At 37.9% G+C, this 21,639-nt stretch overlaps 4 protein-coding genes across 6 annotated transcripts in view; 3 read left to right on the forward strand and 1 right to left on the reverse strand.

The window, feature by feature from the left end:
* The first annotated feature begins 7,869 nt into the window (after positions 1-7,869).
* On the forward strand, positions 7,870-10,735 carry LOC126766994 (ovoinhibitor). Its single transcript, XM_050484646.1, has 6 exons — positions 7,870-8,209; positions 8,409-8,570; positions 8,933-9,217; positions 9,305-9,748; positions 9,897-10,049; positions 10,324-10,735. Exons 1-6 carry the CDS (start codon positions 7,870-7,872, stop codon positions 10,692-10,694), a joined length of 1,755 nt encoding a protein of 584 aa, XP_050340603.1. The 3' UTR covers positions 10,695-10,735.
* Positions 10,736-10,964: 229 nt separating this feature from the next.
* LOC126760692 (UPF0692 protein CG33108) lies at positions 10,965-13,549 on the forward strand. The gene is made up of 3 exons (XM_050476533.1): positions 10,965-11,722; positions 12,980-13,076; positions 13,145-13,549. The coding sequence occupies exons 1-3, from the start codon at positions 11,175-11,177 to the stop codon at positions 13,391-13,393; spliced, it is 894 nt and encodes a 297-aa protein (XP_050332490.1). The 5' UTR covers positions 10,965-11,174; the 3' UTR covers positions 13,394-13,549.
* LOC126760741 (U6 snRNA-associated Sm-like protein LSm3) lies at positions 11,760-12,888 on the forward strand. Its single transcript, XM_050476611.1, has 3 exons — positions 11,760-12,203; positions 12,264-12,371; positions 12,639-12,888. The coding sequence occupies exons 1-3, from the start codon at positions 12,183-12,185 to the stop codon at positions 12,813-12,815; spliced, it is 306 nt and encodes a 101-aa protein (XP_050332568.1). The 5' UTR covers positions 11,760-12,182; the 3' UTR covers positions 12,816-12,888.
* A 1,052-nt stretch (positions 13,550-14,601) lies between the features above and the next one.
* The window catches only part of LOC126760607 (phosphofurin acidic cluster sorting protein 2), a 50,388-nt gene continuing 43,350 nt past the window's right edge, over positions 14,602-21,639 (reverse strand). For all 3 annotated transcript variants that reach the window (XM_050476380.1, XM_050476389.1, XM_050476372.1), the window contains 5 exons: positions 18,923-19,523; positions 18,381-18,861; positions 17,776-18,316; positions 17,602-17,718; positions 14,602-17,427 (listed from right to left, as the gene is read on the reverse strand). In XM_050476380.1, coding sequence (XP_050332337.1) covers positions 17,297-17,427; positions 17,602-17,718; positions 17,776-18,316; positions 18,381-18,861; positions 18,923-19,523 — 1,871 coding nt within the window. In that variant the 3' untranslated portion in view covers positions 14,602-17,296. The remainder of the gene's footprint in view (positions 17,428-17,601; positions 17,719-17,775; positions 18,317-18,380; positions 18,862-18,922; positions 19,524-21,639) is intronic.

Raw genomic sequence — 21,639 nt, forward strand, 5'->3', positions numbered from 1 at the left:
TTTTTTGTAATGCCCTTCATCATGGAAGGACTTTCGCCTGAACAACGTTTACAAATCAATCAACTTTTTAGCTTCGCTCAACTTATGGTCAACATAATCGGCCTACTGAGCGTACTATTCGCAACACCACGACCCATCTTGAGACCCAGCATTCATTATTAGATAATATTCGGCAGTATAAACCAACGCCGTTCGCAGCAACTCGGACTGAGGTATGGAACGACTTGGCGCATTTTACTTCGAGATCTTAAATTGAAAGTGTACAAAATACAGCTTATGAAAGAACTGAGGCCGCTGGACCTTTCTAAGCAATATCGTTTCGCTCTTTGGGCTCTTGAAAAGTTCTAAGAAGATCCGAAGTTTTCGGGCCAAATTTTGTTCAGCGGTGAGGCCCATTTCTGGGTCAATGTGTATTAAAACAAGCTACGAAGAGTAACCTAAGAAGAGATTCAAGAGCTGATATTTCATTCAGTAATCCAGAAAAAACAGCGGATTGATGTGGCTTGTGGTCCGGAGGAATCATTGGTCCATATTTCTTCAAAGATAATGCCGGTGAGAACGTAACCGTCAATGATGACCGTTAACGCGCCATTATAAACGACTATTTGATGGCTGAAATTGAAGTTCGTGATCTCGGCGACATTTGGTTTCAACAAAACGGCGTCACTTCCCATTCATCGCATCAGTAAATGGATTTATTGAGTGAGCACTTCGGGGAGCAGATAATTTCACGTTTTGAGCCGGTCGATTGGCACCAAGATTGTGTGATATCACACCGTTAGAGTATTTCCTATGAAGATATGTAAAGTCTAAAGTCTATGCGGACAATCCTGCATCCAATCAGGCCTTGGAGCAAAATATGACGGGTGTCATTCGCCAGTTACCAGTCGAAATGCTCAAACGAGTCATCGAAAATTGGACTCAATGGATGGAGCGTCTGAGACGTAGCCGCGGCCAAAATTCGAAGGAGATAATCTTCAAAAAATAAATGCCAAAGGTTGTTCTTTCGAATGACAATAAACACTCCCCACTAAATTTGAAGTTCCTGCGTGTTTTCTTTAAAAAAGTAGGGTACCTCGAAATGGATCACCCTTTATGTTCACAGAGCTGAAAAGAGAACTAGGAAAAGGTCTGGACCGGGCTTAAATAATTGCCACTACATCTTTACAAATGCCAGGCTTTCAAGCCGTGGCAATAGGATTGAGGGGGTTATGTTATGAAACGAATTTGGAGCCGATTAGTTTTGAAGGCATGAAGCTTCTCTAAAAAGTGTTCGCTTTTCCAATTTATTAATTGAGGCATATCGTAATCTTCTGTACCAGATCATTTGGATGTATGGCCTCCCCTATGTCTCATTTAAATGTTACAAATAACCGTTAAGTGAACTAAATTTGCCTACACTGTGAAATATGTATATTTTAAATTTCGTCGAAGTCAAGCAGTCTCTCACAATAGCTTCGCTGCAATTTTATGTCGTGCCACTTTTTAACTGTCAACCTCGTCAAAATGGGTAAAGTTTTTGATGCTGCGGTGAGTAACTTGGTTGTACGGTCCATTAAAAGCAAATGTCAGTATAAAATCTTCAGTAAAAAATGGCATATTGTAATTCAATGAGAGCAAAGTAATAGTGTTTTAATAGATTTTCATGGCATAACGGTAAAAAGAGTTCAATCAAATTCGAGTGAAGTGGCCATCCACTGAAACACTGCGAAACTGTCCGTCTTCCACTACGAAAAAACAGAAATTTTGATTTTTACAAGGTACATTACAGTGAGGACACCCCCAACACTACGCAGATTGATATGCACAGACGCCCGCGAACACCCCCAACAACGGTTGAGCACACATCCTGGTGCAACAGTAATGGCGCATAACGGCAAACTTGTCTTAATTAGTTTATTTAACCCCATGTCACCTACTCGCTGCACACCGCCCGCCGCCGCTGCTCTTTTGCGCCATAAGCGAGCCGACGTTGTTGTTGTCGCACCAGAAGCCAACTGCCAGTTGTTGTTCTTGCAGCAGCTGAGCCACATGCGCGCACTTCCTCCAACATTGCAAGCCACGGCAGCTGAAGTAGCCCCCCGTCCGCCCACGCCGACGGTGATGCCGCGCGGGACGACCCAGGCGATGTCACTTATAGTTTGGCAGAATTTATGAGTCGTCTTCGGGCGAAGCGAAATGATTATAGAATAAAATGAAAACGCCAGTGTCCAACTTTTCCAGCGTCGCGCCCTGGCTACGCAGGACTTTCGTGCCGAGTTCAAGCTCCTTTGAATGAAATAAGTGCGCGAGCGAAGGTGGAGAGGCGCGGAGATGGCGAGACAAACGCGAATGTTCGGGCAATGTGACAGCGGAAAGTTTGCAGCTGCAAAAGAGCAGTGATGCGACGACGGAAATAGTTTGCAGCATTCAACATTTTGTTTTGCGCTTAAGTGAATGTCATCAGCAAAGTGAGCAACAGCTCATGGCTCGGCAACAGCGCGACGTGGCGCAACGGCTGCAACAACAATGCTGCGATGATTATTATTAAATGACCAGCGTCATTGCATTGCTCGGTACATTCGCATCAACAACAATGTCGTCGGCAATAACAGCCAGCAAATGCAAAAGTTAGACACATTTGCTTCCTAATGCAATTTTTCACAACACAACGAAGTAGCAGAGGAGGCGAGAAGACGACAAGACGACAAGACGACGAGAGGCAACAGCATAATGAAATATGAGTGCTTGTATACAAATTACAAAAGTTGTCCTACGAAGAGGGCGTCTACACACTGTTGTTGTTGTTAAATAAATGTTGCATTGAGAAAACTTTTGAGAAAATAAAATGAAAATCGCAAAAATCTGGCGATTGGTTGAAAAAAGCTCTGCTGCCAAAACAGACACCTATTACCTTCTAGGTAAAAGCGTTCATAGTGTTCTTCTACCAAAATGCAGAAGATTGCACCCTTGGCACATGCTTGGCCGTTCTATGTCAGCATATAGCGTTCAACGCCATGTTTTCCTCCAACAAAACGTTACGTATACGCCCTGTAGCCGAAATGTGAAAAAGGATATTGTTACCGGCTGCGCAACTAGATTTTAATAGTACCGAGAATATTGGTGCCAAATATTATGAACTCTTAACCACACGCAGAATCACACCTCGCTGTCTTCTCCCTGGTTTAACAAGTTTTAGCTGCCAGAAAGACGAAAAGCCAAAGACGCTTCAATTGCTGGCATTGGCATGCACTTTCAGCTGCAATAAAAACAAGAAGCAAGTTAAAGCAAAATAAATATGTCATATCGTGAGCGTCCAAGTAAAGCACAAAACTTTCGCAGCAATGACTGCAAATCACACACAACAAATCCATAATAAAATGCGAATGGCAGAGAACGTGATTCTCCGTCGCTTATTTATTTATATTTTCATTTTTGTTTTTATAAGCTCTTCAATGTTTATCGCACATTTTATCTTTTCAAAATTATTATTGTTTAAAACAGGGGAAAGTTCGAAGTTGCGGAGTGTCAACGTGAGCGATTCCATGGTCTCCATCCGCTTAGAGGAGATCGATCAAAAGTTGGCAAGTGGGGACAAAGAGAAAGAAGTTAAGCAAACTATTCAAACTTTTATTGTTTCAATCGATAAACCGTTATGCCACACAAACAATCATATATTTTCAGATAAAAAGTTATTTACTTGTAATTCATTGGTGGATGGTGACGTTGCAACCACAGTTACCCAACTTTTAACGGTTAGTCTTGAAATCAGAAAGATTTGTTGCAATATTCTAACCCAGCACAGTTTCTGTTCAACCAATTTGATTGGAAATGTTTAAGAACAAACATATATACCTGGATTTAAAACGCATGATATAAATAAGCTTAAAGCCTTTTGGGATAGAAGTGAGAAATATTGAGGTAAACTCCACGTCTTGGAGATCGGCGTGAAATACGCAGACTTATATATTATATCGAATATTTAGCTTATCTTCTTAGATATCTGAATGTTTTCCGAGTCAATTTATGATACCGTCGGCTAGTCCCTGAACATTGAACAACCTATAACAGTCCGCTCCGCCCGTGCGGAGCATGTAGTATGTGTCATTTCTAGAGTATGAGTAGTTCTATTCAGTCTCAGAAGCTATTGAGTTGAAAAATAAATAAATCTTTTATCTGTGTGACCAAGTGATCGGTGAGACTACGTTTTAACACATGACCAATAATATCAACCAAATTGTAGCTGCACCGCTCTCACTCAGACTTCAGCAAATATCCCTTAAGAAGCTTCAGCAAGTCTTAACTGAAAAAAACATTTAATCTTTGAAACTCTCCAATTCGAGTTCGCTTTAGGCGGAATACAAAACAAAAGCGAGTTGTGATCGAAATTGATTTCATTTTTAATGGTCAGTCTCACACTTTTCTACGTAAATATATCAGAGTTGCAAGTAATGATTAAAAAATGTAAATTGTTAATAATAAAATATGTAATGTGATAATACATTTTAATTATCTTTCAATTCTTATACTCTTGCAACCTGTTACTACAGAGTATTATAGTTTTGTTCGCCTAACGGTTGTACGTATCACCTAATGCTAAACGAGATAGATATATATATATATTAGGGTGATTCAAAAAAAAATTTTTTTTTTTTTTCAATTGGTACTCGCAAAAATAGGTTCCTAGACACCTCTAAGAAAGCCTCTCCAAATATGAGTTTTTAATTGTAACGGGAAGGTCCTCCGCCTAACGGTTTTCTATTTTTTCTTATTATCAGATAGAAAAATTTATATCTCGCTTCCAACTACTTGAAAAAATTTTTTGGAAAAATTCTTTTTTTCTTATTAATTTTATAACTCAATGAAAAAAAATTATTATGAATAGATTTTTGGAGAGGCTTTTTTATCATAATAATTTTTTTTCATTGAGTTATAAAATTCATAAGAAATAAAAAATTTTTCCAAAAATAGTCAAATTTCAACCGTTAATATCTTTTAAACGGTTGGGTTTACGAAAAAATCATAAGAGACCATATTTTAGAGCATTCAATTTCCTACAAAACCTAATTAACAAAATATTTTTTCAAGTAGTTGGAAGCGAGATATAAATTTTTCTATCTGATAATAAGAAAAAATAGAAAACCGTTAGGCGGAGGACCTTCCCGTTACAATTAAAAACTCATATTTGGTTGGAGAGGCTTTCTTAGAGGTGTCTAGGAACCTATTTTTGCGAGTACCAATTGAAAAAAAAAAAAAAAAAAAATTTTTTTTGAATCACCCTAATATATATACATATTCGTATTTATACATATATGTATATATATATATATAAATGATCCGGATGACGAGAAAAATTGAAATCCGGTTCACTGTCTGTATGTCCGTCCGTCCTTCCGTCCGTGCAAGCTGTGACTTGAGTAAAATTTAAATATCTTGATGAAACTTGGTATGAGCGTTCCTCGGCAAAAAAAATTTCGAGCCCATAGATGGGCGTAATCGGACCGCGCCCACAAAACCCTCACTTTTTAATGAAATCCCATATCTCGGAACCCTACCGGCCGATGTCGACCAAATTCAGTAACGTAGCATTTTTCTCACATTTTAATATCACAGTGCGAAAATGGGCATAACACAATTTAAAATTCCATTTTATTCTTTCACTTTCCAGTGCACAAATCAAGAAGCAACTAATACAATGGGAAAAAATTGTGCACCAATAATTCCTTTAAGAATGTAACCGTATGACAAAAACAACAAACAAAATATCGGTCAATGTGTGAGATATACAATAGAAATTCAAACAGAATCCTTTCCCGACAATAGTAATTCTTTGTATCAAAAATTGCTTGAATCGGGTCAATACTTCCCTGAGCCCCCATATACTTAATATAAAGATTTTCGAACTTCAGTTGACTTTATGCTGGATATATCGGCCAATATTTGAATTATCCCAATGAAAATTATAAAACATATTTTACTCATAACAATATATGTATATCATTTTGACTAAAATAGATACAATTGAGAAAAAATACCTAGCCACCATATAACCATTACCCGGATTTTCGAACATCCGGCTGACTTTACTCCATATGATTGGTGATTGTATGTGAGGTGCCTTCATAAAACCCGAGAAACATTTTTTAGTATGTGGCATAATAATAGTTAAGAGATCAAATCGCGTCGTTAGTATCCCATATATGGATTTTCATTTTTCTAACAAACCTCATGCCGAATATGTAGGTCAGTGTATAAGTTATGTAGAGTATAGTGTGATTATATACAATTTCTTGGATTCCGATTCTCTGGTTGATGCTTTACACCTTAAGGCACTTAGCTTTGATTTCTGCAAGTTGCACGAGTACAAAATGTTCGGTCGCACCCGAACTGAGGCCTCCCTTACTTGTTATTCACAAAATTTGTTTGAGAATTAGCGTTTTTTCGCGTTTACGAGCATAACATATTTCTATCATTTTGAACTAGAGCACACACAGAGCCGTCATATTAAATACTCTAGAGCTGTGTCAAATTTACACATTTCAATTATTCATATTTTGTCAATATCTACTATTTCTTCTATTGTGATAAAAAAATTAAAATTTAATTTTTAATCTCAACATGATAGATTAAAAATCATATTAACTCGAATCACACATTTTCGAATTAATTCGCTCACTGAACTGCATCCAAGCTAACCTGGCTAACTTTGCACCTTCAACAATGATTAGATAGTTATTCAGATATACATATCTACACATTATTTTTTGAGTAAAGCTCTCAGGTATCTTATTAATTCTTGTATCATTCGGAAAAGCGATTCAACGTATCAGAGATGGTCAACATCGGCTTAGTCGTTCATGACTTTTAAATGGAGTAAATAACCCAGCCTTGTTTTATTCATACAAAGATAAATTTCGGAGCATACTTTTGGTAGCTGATAACCACTCGACTACCCAAATGTCAGTGACTTTGCCAGCTCCAATTCGTTCGCAGCAGTTAAAACGATTTGTGCAAATTTCTCCACAAACTTATCAAGTGGACCAAATCGTGTGCAGATAAGCATTTTATGAATGAATAACTCGCTGAAACTGCATTGGGAACATCAAGCGAACATTTTCAGCGATAAGTAACGCCACAAAGCGGCACCCACCGTCAACCGCGCCAGTCAACCATCTTGAGGCGCAAAAATGTCAAAAAAATCACGTACCCACCGACAACATCGCCGCCAAGCACCGCGGCGATAAAGCACCAGCGCGACAACGCCAAAGCAAACCGAAATGCGAAATGGCGCATTTGTGCGCAGCAGACAAGAAAATATGGAATCAACACAATTATCGCCACAACACCTGACCCAGCAAAATACATAAGTAGCATTTACGATGCGGTTGGCGCTATGCATGCACACGGCGACGCAATTGCATGCGAGCGAGCAGCGTAAGCGCTAGAGAGCAGCACAAGTTTGGAAAATTAATGGCCGCTGGCTGTGCGCGAGCACCTTCTGCAGAAACGCGAGACCGAAAAGAATTGCACGCACCCAGCATAGCAGCTGGTTTGTGACTTTCGGGTCGCTGGAGGGGTGCAACGCGACACAATCTCAGCACGTGAAAATTTGATATGAAAAGTTCAAGCGACAGTTGGGAACGTGCGATACAGCTGGCTACCTCATTGTGGCTGCGGAGTGCATATAAAACCATTACCGTCGCAGCATCTGACGATTAGTCAAGGCGAAACCTAAAGCCATTGCAGCACAGACGTGCAACGCCAAACCAGTGAATTCTAACCACTGCCATACGCGGTTTTATATTTGTCGCCACACGCTCGATACTGTTACGACACATAACACAGTTACAGCACTGCTTTAGCGCTCCAACATAATACCCAGAGGAGACAATGCTGGCATCGCATGGCTTACTGCACGTGCCCACAGGCCAACGCGTCGCCTACGCCGCAATTCACTTTTGGCTACTGCTCACCCAACTGATGAGTGCGGCCACGGTCAGCAGCAGCAGAGCCTCAGCATCCAGCGAGCAGCCGCCGCTTCAAGCGCCACCTCCTCCGCCACTGTTGATGGACACAGCGTTGACAAACTGCGGCGACGAAGACAACACTAGATGGCGGCCCGTTTGTGCCACGGCGAACGGTGTGGACTATGTGCTCTTTGGCAGCGAATGTTTGCTGAGGCAAGCCAACCGAGAGCGCCACTACGCGGACGCAGGGGATGCGACGCCCGGTGAGTTCCACCCACCTGTGCACCACGAACTTTATGTGCCACTGTGTCGCGCGATTAATGTACTAGTTTCCGAAATTGCTTGCATTGTTGTCACTTCTCTACTTTTTTTTATTTTTTTTTCTCGTTTTCTCATTTTCCGTTCTGTCTAAATATTTCAATTTTTGTTGTACTTTTAATTTTTAATATTTTATGCGAAAAGTTTTTAGGGAAATTGCGTTGGGATTCTGCCGGCCGAGTTGTGGCCTTATAATTTGTGAAGGCAACGAGCAGGCGATTTGTGCCCGAAATGTAAACAGTGGTGAAGTTCGGCGCTTTGGTGGACTCTGCGACGTGGCGCGCGATGTATGCGTTAACGACAATGGTGAGCTCCTATTTGTCTTTAACAGTTTAACTTGGCGATTGTGCGGCATAGCTGTACAACCTCTATTTATAATATGTACAAGTGGTTACAAAATCCGTGGACGGAGCAGGGACGCAGGGCCTTGTATGACTTTCTCTTGTGCCCTAAAACAGGATAGTACCAAGCCCTTAAAGAGTTCAAGTCAGCGCATGTTATGTAAAGACTCGACTCATGATACAAAATGGAGAGTCTCCTCTATCCGACCATCCCCATTTTATTCCCGAAATCCTGGGACGGTATACTAAAGCCGACCCAGTTTTGACTCCATTTGCATAAACTCGAGAATATCTAATCAAAATTTCGGAATGTTTTCCATATTTCAGATTGGCAACTGATCACCGAGAATACTTGTGTCCAGCTGCTGAAAAGTCCAACCCCTATTCTTCCAGATCCAACCACCGAAGCGACTCCGCTTAAAGCGTCTAAAGGAAAGTCCTTTACAAAAATAGAAAAAGTAAAACACGGACAAGATGTTAGAGAAGGAAACATGGGCAAGTCCATACCATGCCCCAAGGTATTTAACCCGGTCTGCGCTGAGCTCTTTGGCGTCAAGGCGACATTTATCAACGAATGTCTTGTGAATGCAGAGAACGTAAGATTTAACAAAGGTATGAAGAAGACACACACACAAAATAAATACCAGATATACCGGCCTCGAGATGCTGAAGACTAAAATCCGTTAATCCTTTTCACAGAATGGAAAATTTACTCGGAGGGCGTGTGCGCAGAAGACTACGCGAGCTCTGAAACACACAAAAATGCGATTAGCAAGCGCAGCACGGTGGGCAGTGCGACTGTTACATTCCAACTGAACGCCCCCGAGCAGCAATTGAACAGTGAAGTCATATGGACACCAAACATCGAAAACACCAACTATATGAATGAGGATGTTTTCAGTTCCCACGGAGGGCAAATGAGAAGCATGTTGCAGTACAACCAGCCTTTTGGCGCACGGCATAGCGAACAGTCATCCTTGGACGCAACGCCACATAACATACGCATCCTGCCAGCGGTTAACGATCGTGTGTCGGTCTGTAAATTTGGCGCTGGTCCAGTTTGTGGGAGTTCATCGCAGAACTCGCTGCATAAATTTGAAAATATCTGCGAGCTTTTGCTAAGAAATATCATTTTAAATGAATGTGAGTATTGACAATTAAGGACGGGCGGGCGAATCTGGAAAATATATTTAATCTGCAAATTTAGACAAGTATAATTAAAATTATACGAGATCAACCCAAAAATAACGAAACTAATTTAACGAGTTTGTTTTTAATATTCATTCAACAGCTTGGGTTGTGGTTAACGAGGGCAAATGCCGCAGATGTGTCTTGAATTGTACTACAGACTATGATCCCATATGTATCTCACGGAATGGTGTAAATTACACCATAATCAACCAATGCCATCTGGATCACGCTATTTGTCGAAACAATTTGAACAGTGAGTACCATGTTGCAAACAAATTACTAACGAAATCGATTTTATAGAATCAATAGGTCAATTGAATCAGAGAGTTCCAAAGTCAAAAAATTAAACACTATTTTATTTAAATGTGTCATTTCATTGACTGAACTTTCACTTGTTACTAAACTTAACAGACTGACCTTCAAGCTCACCGGCTCATTATGTACAACAATTTCGTATACATTCTAAATAGATTTACATAAGTATGCATATGTATGTATATATAACTACATGTTTTATCATTTTGTAGTCTGGAAGATACTAGGCAAAGGAGAGTGCAAAAATGTCTTAAAAAATATTTCTTCAAGCCAAGATAAATACATCAAAATAACCCCATTGAATCAAAATGAAGAATACTTTCCTAGGCACACACGGAAAATTCTCGAATTCCTTTCAGAAAAGGGAGATGAAAGTCAAAAAAACGAAAGCCCACCAGTGGTTGCTGACCAAACGCCTTCACTAGAAGTTTTCTCTGTGGAATCCCACACCTCCAGCGAATCTTTAATTCGAAACACTACATCACAGCCCTCCGAGAACACCACACTTGAGACTCATATAATGAATTTATGGCGGAGTTCGAAGAGAAAATCGCCCTCCTCTAGAAGAAAGAGAAATTGGTAATAAGTTTAATTGCTGAACAGCTAACTAGTTTTATAATTCACATTTAGTAACCAAATAATTTAATGTTTATAAGTTTTGTATTTTTTTAAAAATAAAAAGTCTTAAAATTCAAATCATATGAAACGTTTCCAATTACAATTCGCGTTACAATTCGCTCCGTTACGTTCTGTATTATTTGTTCCACCTCACAGGTGGCGCCCTGCATTTTTGTCATTTCTTTCACCCTAAGTTCGTAAATATTTACGAAATTCTCATATAAAAATAATTGAACAAAAATCGTTTTGCTTGCGTGTTGATGTGGACGTTCTCTGATTGATCCGACACGAATGTAGGCCGTGGGAAAAGTGAGCAACCGCTAGAGCGTGAACGAACAGATATGAGGTAGTGCTAAAAATACGGTGCATAAAATCAGAGCTGCGCGTTTATGTTTGTGTATAAGGTCATCGCTATTATATAATCACTATAAAATAGAAAAGCGTAATGTCGCAAACATTGCCTGCCACGCCACCGCCACCAGCTCTTCATCCGCCAAGCATTGCCAAGAAGTATCTGCCGGCGCCCAAACAACAACAACTGCCAACATGCATCTGGGCACTGGAATATCCCGAGTTACAAAAGGCATGTTTTCTAGCACGGGTATGTGAGGACAGTGCTCCGCTACATTGTCAGCTTCACAAAGTGACTACTATTCTACAAGAAGGGCCCACTTGTGGACTAACTGCGTTGAGCATGCTTTTGAATGGCGCACCAAACCCTAGAGAACTTTTGCAGATTGCTAGGAAGCTTCACTATACAAACAATGGCGAAATGTTCAGTGCACAAAATTTATTTCAACTTATTCGTGATACTCTAATATCGGCAAATACTTCTGTAGCCGAAGTGATAAAAACAACAAAAGCCGCAACGAATAATACATCGGCCAATGAACGCCAAACGAGGGCGGTAGCGCATTGCGAGTTACACCAAGGCCCCCTTGACTGTGTCAAGGTCAGATCAGCATTGGAGGCGGGTGCTTGCATTTTTGTACCGTATCCTTTACGTAAGAGTCTTAAAATATACACATTCTAAATGTGGAACGTGTTCGAGTATAAACAATTTGTCGTGCGCGTACGGATTACTGACCTTTTTCAAACAAAACAAAACATATATATACACATATGTATATATTTAACATATTGATCGTTCAAATGCGTTTTGGTAAAATAAAATTGCGAATTATCCGTAGTTGATACCGGAATATTTTCGCTAAATAAATTTATCCGATGCATTTGAGCGATCAGCTTTTATTAAACAGCTGATTTGCGACAACTTCTGACAGTTCATTTGACATTCCAAAAGGTTCATTTGACGTATAGATAAATTCATATATAATTTATTCCTGATTTGACGTTTGCGCGTTTCTTAAGTTGCTTTATTTGGTGTGATTAGATTTTATTTAGTTTGAATTTATCTATAACACTTTAATTATTAAAACGTAACATTTATAAAATGGCAACCGAAGAGGAGCAAGTAAGTCATTAAAGTTTATATCATTTCACATTCCACTTACCTCCTTAAATCGCCCATCAGATTCAGGTGCTACCGGTCAAAGAGCCGCTCGACTTGATTAGACTGAGCTTGGATGAAAAAGTGTACGTAAAGATGCGAAATGAACGCGAACTGCGAGGACGTCTTCATGTAAGTACAAGTAAAAGTCACAAGTACGTATAAATATGCCAAAAAGGGCCACACGAGCTAAGTGCCGAAACCGATCGGAATTAAGCATCAAATTCACCAAATGCACAAGAAAGGCAATATTTACAATTAAAAAAGTTAAATTATAAAAAAAGGTTAATTATTGCGTAAATTGTAAAAAGCTAGATGGGCTGGAAGTGTAGATGTGCATAGTGTACTGAATTTGCAATCTAAAGCTATATTTCAATATAACTATCTTGTATTTTGCAGGCGTTCGATCAACATTTGAACATGGTGTTAGGCGACGCTGAAGAAACAGTAACTACTGTAGAAATTGATGAAGAAACTTATGAAGAAGTATATAAAACCACAAAACGAACAATTCCAATGCTTTTTGTGCGAGGAGACGGTGTGATATTGGTATCACCTCCCATGAGAGTTGGCTAAAGCAAATACTTTAAACTTAGAATGTAATCATATTAAATAAAGTAAATATGTGCTTAACAGTCAACATTACAAATGTATTTTATTCATTTTTTCTATATTGACAAAAGATCAGCAATATAAAATTTTCCTTAACACTGCTTTCACAAATATGTACATATATGTAGATACGATCCTGACTACAACCATTCGCCTTGCCTAAAATATGGTCATAAAGCTCATTGGGCACTCATCATCGGGTACTTGATAAACCATAAAAATGAGGTTTGTATAGCATAAATTGTTATTATATATATATTTACTATGTATGTATATATTTTTGAAAATTTCAGTTCTTTGTCTTGGCGCGTCACGGAAAAGCGAAAAATCTGGCAGTGTGGTCAATGAACGCTCTAAGCGACAGTAATGCCAACCTTATAGAGTTCGAACAGCCGAAAGGTTATCCCGATTGTGATTTTCTGCTACCGCCCGGTGGTATTGGCGGTGAGTTAGGTTTAAGAGAACGTGCCATTATTGTAAACATGTTGCCGCAAGAAAATTTATTTATCTATTCGAGAAAAGGAAGGAGTCCCAAACCTTAGCCGTTCCTCCGATTGTACTCTGATATAATTATGTTAAATTTACAAACTGCCATGTTATTTTCAAAAAACAAAATGTAACGAAGCTGATGAGAAAATAAATACTAATTGCAAGCTTATTGTAGCAATAAAACACAGATTTTATTTGGAACTCTTAAATATTGATATTTGTATGTATTTATTTAGTTTTATTTATTATTATTATTACTTTTTTTGTTTTTGTCAATAAACACACTTAGTAACTATCAAAGTTTTGCAGCTTTTCAACTTTCTTACATTTTATAACTTAACGCATTTCCAAAAAAGGCTTATCAGCACTTCACTACGTATAAGAATAAAAACATTCAGTTAAATATTGCATATATGTATGTATGTACTTATATTATGTATATGTAGTTTATTTTGCTACAATTAATTCCCACGAAATTCAGTCAATCACAATATTATAACTTTCGCCTAAAACATATATACGTATTTTGAATAAAACGAACTTTTTAAGCATTTCTTGGTACATGCACATCTTCATTTAGCGACAAGGGTTATTTATCCTATTTGTGAAGGTAAATCATTAGTGCACAATTTGCACGATTAATAGTTCGGAATTTCTTTACGCTGCAATTTTCGATACAAAATTATTTAGAAATAAATTTATTTTATCAACACACCTTTGTCGGCATTTCGCCGTTACAGTTACACGCATAACATTATTTGTTTGCACAGAGACGATATGTAATTTATTTTTTATTCAAATGAGAAATAAACTTATAGGCAAAACAGCTGAGACCAAATAATATTAATATATTCATATGCTTGCATCTCAAATATCACATTTTTGACTGGATTTTAGGGGAAATATTTTCATGTTACAAATACTTTCAGCAATTTGAGCTTGTTACATTGGTTGTGGTCAGAATCGGAACTGAGGTGCAGTATTTAAGCACTCACAATAAATGGCGAATGCGACGTTAATCTATGTATTTCTGTATAAGCCCTTTCATATACACATGTGGAACAATATGATCTGACCGACTACTTAATATATTGGAGTTTTCAGTTAACAATGGAGACAGTTGCACTTGCCCCCCATTTGTGGCATGAATATTAATTTAGCATATGTCGCTTTATAATGTCATGGTTGACGTCTTGCGGCTTTTATTATTATTTCTTTTTCTATTGTTACTATTCAAGCGAGGACGCAAATGCCAGACGCGGACTGGCAATGCAATGCTAACAATGAAGCTGCAACACATGTATTTGATCAATTGCCAATTCACAACCAACTGCCCCACGCGCTGGCGTTGAACAATTTGATGAATGCGCGATTTCATACAAACCCAAACAAACAAAAACAAAATTCAAAATTAAATGTATTGTATTTAGGCGAAATCAAAATTAAGCACTGAACACATTGAAATTATATTTGTATGTATTATTTCAAGTCTTATCTTTTGTTTATTCATTATTAAAAATGCTTATAGACTAACTTTTATGTTGTTTTACTCGAATTTCTCTTTTCACTCTGTAAATCTTCACTTTCTCATATATTGCATATTTCTTACTCGCACCTTTCTTTCTCACTGACGAAACGCTTCCGATTTCGTCTCTTCTAATTTAAATGTTTAATGTTTTAAATAAGTGATATTAATGTTTTACAGTTTAAGGTATATGTATATATTAGGTATATATAGTTTAGTATGTATATATATTATAATTATAATTTTTAAATATGCTATATATGCAAATTTTTATGTATGCACTCTAATAAACATTCACAGAACTTATGGAACGAGAGCAACTGCCATATATGGGCATACGTACATGCATGGAGTACATATGTACAAGTATATATAGTAATTTAAAAATTTTGTATATGAAGACAGATTAATTAAATACCTAATAAATTTCCAACCACAAGTTCAAGGTCTAACCGCATTTATTTGGAGCACAACAAACAAATTACGATGTGCACCAGCAGTACTGTTTTCAGTATTTGGAACAAATAATGCTATGGATGAACATTTTACTAAATATACTTATATTACATATCGCACTTGAGATAACTACATAGACATCTCTACAAATATTGATGTTCTTACATTACAATTTTTTTACTTTAGATCACAACAATTAGAGTTTCTTTACAATTTATAAGAGTTCTTTCAATTAAGAAATCCACATTCATGCATGCCAATTCATTACTGGTGTTCCTTAATCTACAGCCAGTCAATCGAGTTATTTAAACTTCGAGTGCAGCGTGTGATACTTTTATTTCTGTTTTGCAAATCGTAAACTCAAATTGATTAATAAATTAATTGACTAATGAAAAAATCTGACGATATTAAAAAAATATAAAAATAAATTCGAAAAAATAGAAGAAATGTACATTAGCTGTCTGGGCTATTTTTTAAGGAAGAACGCTTATATTGGACACAGTTAACAGATGTGGGATGTTAGTTTGTGATGTGTGTTGATATTTTTACAAACAAGAAGAAAGGATATCTTCCTTTGAAATGTATGAAAATTAATTTTAGATTTCTAAATATTAAATAATTACTCGCGCCAGTTTCTAAACGAAGATTTTAAAAGGGAACTCGACTCAAGTATGGATGATATTCGGAAATAAGTGTGACATTGAAATTTAAGAAAAAATAACCAATGAGTAACACAACAGGAGCTTAAATAACTTCTGAACAGTTTTTTGAGTTCTTTCATAAATTTCTATCGCATAACACACTATACAAGTATGAGTTCAAAAAGTTCGGCGTTATATGTAGAATTGTCAACGGTTATGTACTTTATGCTATCTCGATTCATAACATGTTCGATTTGTATTTTGTTTATTTAATATCTAATATTTAATAAGGAATATTCGGATACAGGTGTTTTATTGATGGAAATTCGTTGGAGTTCAGTCACCGCAGCGCACTGAACACGGTGGCATTTTAATGTTAATTTACGTTTCACTTATGAGTTTAAACTGTACTTCAAACTGATAAACTGTATATGTACTGTATTTGTGTTTAACATTTAGTATTATTTAGTATTACAATATGGCTGGTGGTTGTAGGAAGCTATAAACTGTATGCCATACTTGTATCTCGATATTCAAGTTTCATATTGCATTTAACACATTGTCGGCGTAGCTACCATTGTTCTATTTGTATATAGGTATGTATGTATGTATGTATATGTTATGTCGAACTACTTCTACGGTTAGCAAGCATGGTTTAGTTTCGCAATTCACTTAGTTTCCTTTAAATTGTACATCGGTACATACGAGTTATATAAGTAAGCGCATTTAATATTAAATATTCTTCTGTTTATTTTTACAATCAGCTCAAAACTCAAATTGGCATTAAAACACAATAAAAAAATAAAAGTATATATGTATATGTTTCTTAACGCGTTTACATGGACTAAAAATAAAAAGTGTATACGCATGTGTATCTTTATATAGCAGTGTGGACAAACAAAAGTGTTAGGGCAACCATATTGATGCCACAAATTGTCATTAAAGGTATTGTATAAGTTATTGGGCTTAATTAAACAAAAGATGCGGGTGCGCTTGCCTTCTAATTTCATGACTGTCTTTTCGAAAAATTATATTTTGTCCCGAAAGCACAACGCTCTGCACAATAGGGACTTTGAACGCAAATGCCCTTTTGAAAGTGGATGTGTTTTGGATGTGTGTGTGTGTGAGTCTATTTCCAAGCATATATAATATAATGTTTTTAAGTTATTGAACTAAGTAGCAGTGGTACTACGTACAATATGATAACCAACGTAGATATTACATGTTTATATGCATATTTATCTGCTGTTATATAAGTAGAATTGTTACATGGATTATTAAATATTTTTTTTTTTTTTTAGATTTTATCGGTTTAAATATTGTTTTTAAAATGACTAGGATATCTCAGAACAAGACATTGGCGTACAACCAATGAGAGCAATTGGAAAATTCTTTACGTGTGTTTGCCATTGCGAAGACAACTGGAAGAATTTTACACCAGTCCATTCTGTGCCGTCGATGAAAACTGCAAATACATCAATTGTACATTCATTATTCATTCATTCAATGACTATTTATTGAAGCAAACACTAGGCATCAAAGAATTTACCCAGAATTTACGAAGCATCACACAAATAAAAAACGAATTCGTAAATTTCAACATTTTTTTCATGTACAGCTATTTAATGTCATTACTCACCTCTTAACGGTACTGGGTGCGACGGTTTGGGGGAGCAAATCAAACGCGCCACACCTTCGACGCACTGCTCCTTTTCGAGATCACGGTCTTTTTCCTTTTTCTTGCCTAGACGCATAACTAGAAATACAACGAAATTAGTAACAGAAAAAGCGAGCGTGCCACGTGGTTACTTACTTTGTTTTTGTTTCTTTTCTTTGGTCGCGAAATTCACTGTCATTCCATGGGACATTTCGCCTAATTGGGCGTTCTGAGGTAGCCGCCAAACCTGTAGATTTCTAAATGTGCTCTTAATGCTACTCTTGCCACCCTGGTCGCCGCCACGCGTGATACTCTTTTCCTTTGGCGTGTAGTCTCCCGGTCGAATAATGGGCCAATAATCCACTTGCAGCTCCACCGACTCGGAAGCGGCATTCGACTGCGCTGTGGGTGTGTTAATCGAATCGCCCCCACGATCACGGAGCGCGTTCGCCGACGTGGGTGGCGTTTGCTGAGGGGGTGAGATCCTGCCGCTCTGGGGTGGCGAACCAGATGGAGCGTTGTTGCCTCCAGCCACGCCACCGGCGCCAGTTAAATTCGTGGCATTACTGCTGCCAATGGGTATGGCGCTGGACATATGCAGCGACTGTTGCGCGCCAGTATTGCCGCCAGCTTGCGTGGCGTTCTCTTCGAGATCGAGTGAGACTTGTGGACCCTCCAAGTAACCAATGCGCACATCCTGTACATGTAAACAGTTTGTCAATTAACAATAGTTTCATGTAAATAACTTTGCTGATACTCACACTAACGAACGGCACAAATATTTGACGTGAATCCTCGTCCTTGTAATTGACCATAGCCTCACCAATGGGAATCTGAGTGCATGGTCCAGCGGCGTGTAGATAACGCTGTATGCGTTGCACCATCTCCACAATGTCGGATTTATTCGCCGTGACCGAGTCGCCGAGCGTCGTTGACAACGCCGAGGCATTCACCGTCGTTACGGCACTGACCGCCGCCGCAGTCGCCGCTACGCGCTCGCACAATTGATACCAATTGTCCGAACCAAACATGGCACCATATGTCAAGTCCACCTGGCTGAGATAACGCGCTATTGTGCTGCCGCTGCCGATCGGCACAATGTAGAACCGCAAATGATTCAGCCAGTCCGGTGGACGCACACCCATCAGCTCGACGTAATGCCGTAAGGCTGCGCCCTGTAGCCAATCGCCTCCCAACAACAATATTTTCACCGTATTCGGTGGCTTCGCATTCGAGTTGCAGCTAAAAGCAAGAGCGGACGAAATTTAAACCTAAATCGAATGCAAACTACCTTCCAACTTACTATTTTTGTATCTTTCCCATTAGCGCCTGCAGCACCGCCTTCACTTCCGCCGTATTTTGCGGTACAAAAGCTGGCTTGAAGGAGTTTGCCAACAGCGTTGTCAGTTTTGGAATTAGTGCACTGCCACTTAGCGCCTCAGGGGGGCTGATTATTGTGACCACATCGGGAAGATTTGTGTCCTCACTGGCGAATATCCGGCTCAATTGATCGAGCAACAGTTTTCGCGGTTCGACATTTGTCGGCGACAGACATGTCTCTAATACTGAACGCGGCTCAGCTGTTAAGCTAAGCGTCTGCTTTTTCTTACCCATGCCCATGCCAATGGCACCACCGCCGCCACTGCCGCTGCCAGCACCACTCGGTGTATTGCTCGATGTCCGGAACAGGCGCGAACGCTTCTCGCTGAAAGTGAAAGCACTGCCGCTGTTACCGCCACCGCTCACTGGCGTCAACTGCTGTTGTTGTTGTTGCAATAACTGCAAACGCATGTAGTCCTTGTCGCTGCGTGGCGGACTGTTCTGTGGGTCGGAGTTCTGGCCATCGGTATTGAAAGCGTTGCCCTCATTGCCAGAGCTGTCGTTCCGGTAGTCGGTCGGACGATCTGAGGATAATAAAATGAAGGCATAAATAGTATCTAAAATACAGGGAAATGTGTTTACATTGCTTTGCATTTAATGACTAGGGAATAAAGAAGTGAAGTGAATAAGGATGTAACACGAACCTCTAAAATATAACGAGGCATCCAAATAAGGGTGGTGCCCACTTACATATTTATTGTAGAGTGATTAATATTTAAAAAGGGGTTACATACATATCTATAAAACTAACTTAAAAATATTTTTTTTTTTACAACAATGCCAAAAAGAACTTTTTTACCAACTTTTCGTTCTTACAGTTTTTGCGGACAAAGTTATGAACTGGGATAGAAAATACTTGCAGTATAAATTCTTCTAGGCGATGACATGCTAACCAGACCATAAATTAATAACTTAAATAATTCGTGTTTAACTTCATAAATCTATTTCAAGGAACTACTGAAACTTTGACCTTATAACACTTGATTTTGGATCAGACCGGGAATACATTGACCCATATCGCGAATGTTTAAAAGCAGGCAAAGTCCTGTGCATTTTTAGTATTGTAATAAAAATTACATAAACATTTCGTTTTTTTTTTTTTACTAAAACGCTCTCTCATGAATGGCGACTAGGGCGAGACTAGACGCTAGGCAATAGTGTACCAAAATTGTTGTTGCAACCATTAAGAATGATATGCAACTGGTCTCTACCGACTACCACAATCCTCCTTCATAATATGAATTCCAAAAACTCTACCTTTTATTGTAGTTATAGCTGAAGCCCTTCAAGTCGTATTGGTAATGTAACAGAAGGTACGAATTACATAAATATCTCCATTATGGGATAACAGATAAATGATTGAAGAGTCAAATTACTATTACATAATATTTTTCTATTTAGTATGTGTTCCTGCACATGGAATTAATTGTATTTAACAGAAATACACGGTTGTCAGTTCTTAATGCAGAGCGTATTTGTTGGGTTACTGTTTGAGCTATGATAATATATAGGATCTAAGCTCCTCATATTAAATAACACTGGCCCACAAAAAGAAAAGAAAAATTTGTTGCAGAGATAGTGTCAACGGTTTTGGACTAAGTGTCAATTGGTGAAACTAAATTATTTTTAATTGTTTTTCCTACGCGTCGTTTCTGATCTACGCTCACTTTTGATTATTATTATTATTTAAGGAAGACTGCAAGACTTACTTATAAATAACAGTTAATAGGTACGACAATAAACGTATTTACTATTAAATAAAGATGTTAGTAACATGACAGCAAGCACTAAGTTCTACTCACAAGAAAAATAATAAATTTATAAAGTACAATAATACAATTATTTATTATGAATTCAATATATCTGACCAAGAATTACATTGCTGACAATGGAGAGCGACAAAAATATTATTATATTCAATGAGCTATCGGTAGAAGCTCAAATCTGTAGATATATCTTAGCGTAGGGAAGACACTTCCTGACTCCTGATTCGAAGTTTCGTATTTTCTGCACACATGCAGATTTTCTTTTTAAGGAAACTCATTTGCCAAGAGAATTTCCCCTGAATGTTTTCTTCAACTCACCAGCTCGTTAACTAATTTTGGCTTATGGCACATTTCGCCAAAAATTTTGTCGCTCGCAGTCCATCACCAGCATTTACGCGCCAAATTACTCATACGTAGCAAATGAAACAGAATTCAACAGATAAAAGTGATAGGATTCTAACAAAGGGCGAACATTCATTTAATTTCGTGTGGATTAATAATTTCGAAAGTAAATAGGTGGGATGAACGCATATTCATTAGGTGTAAAGGGCTGTGTTTCTTATGTTGAGTGTACACTTACAAAAATAAAATAAAACCAAAATTTAAGAATCCAAAGCATAAAATGACAAATAGAAAGCCAATTTTTTAATCGTAAACAAAAAGGAGTAAAGCAACTAAAAAGATTTATTCTCGTGAAAGGCGATTTATGGTTGGGGGCACTTTAAGAAATTAAATATTTTCTATTGCAAAAGAAATCAAGTAGATAGATACAGAGTAATTAAAGAATTAAATAATTTTTGTAATTTGTTTTTAATTTTTTTTTTTTTGTATTATGTTGATTAATGTTTTAGTTGTTTATGGTTTTTGGTAGAGA

Source organism: Bactrocera neohumeralis, chromosome 2 (genome assembly GCF_024586455.1).
Source record: "Bactrocera neohumeralis isolate Rockhampton chromosome 2, APGP_CSIRO_Bneo_wtdbg2-racon-allhic-juicebox.fasta_v2, whole genome shotgun sequence".
Taxonomy (NCBI): domain Eukaryota; kingdom Metazoa; phylum Arthropoda; class Insecta; order Diptera; family Tephritidae; genus Bactrocera; species Bactrocera neohumeralis.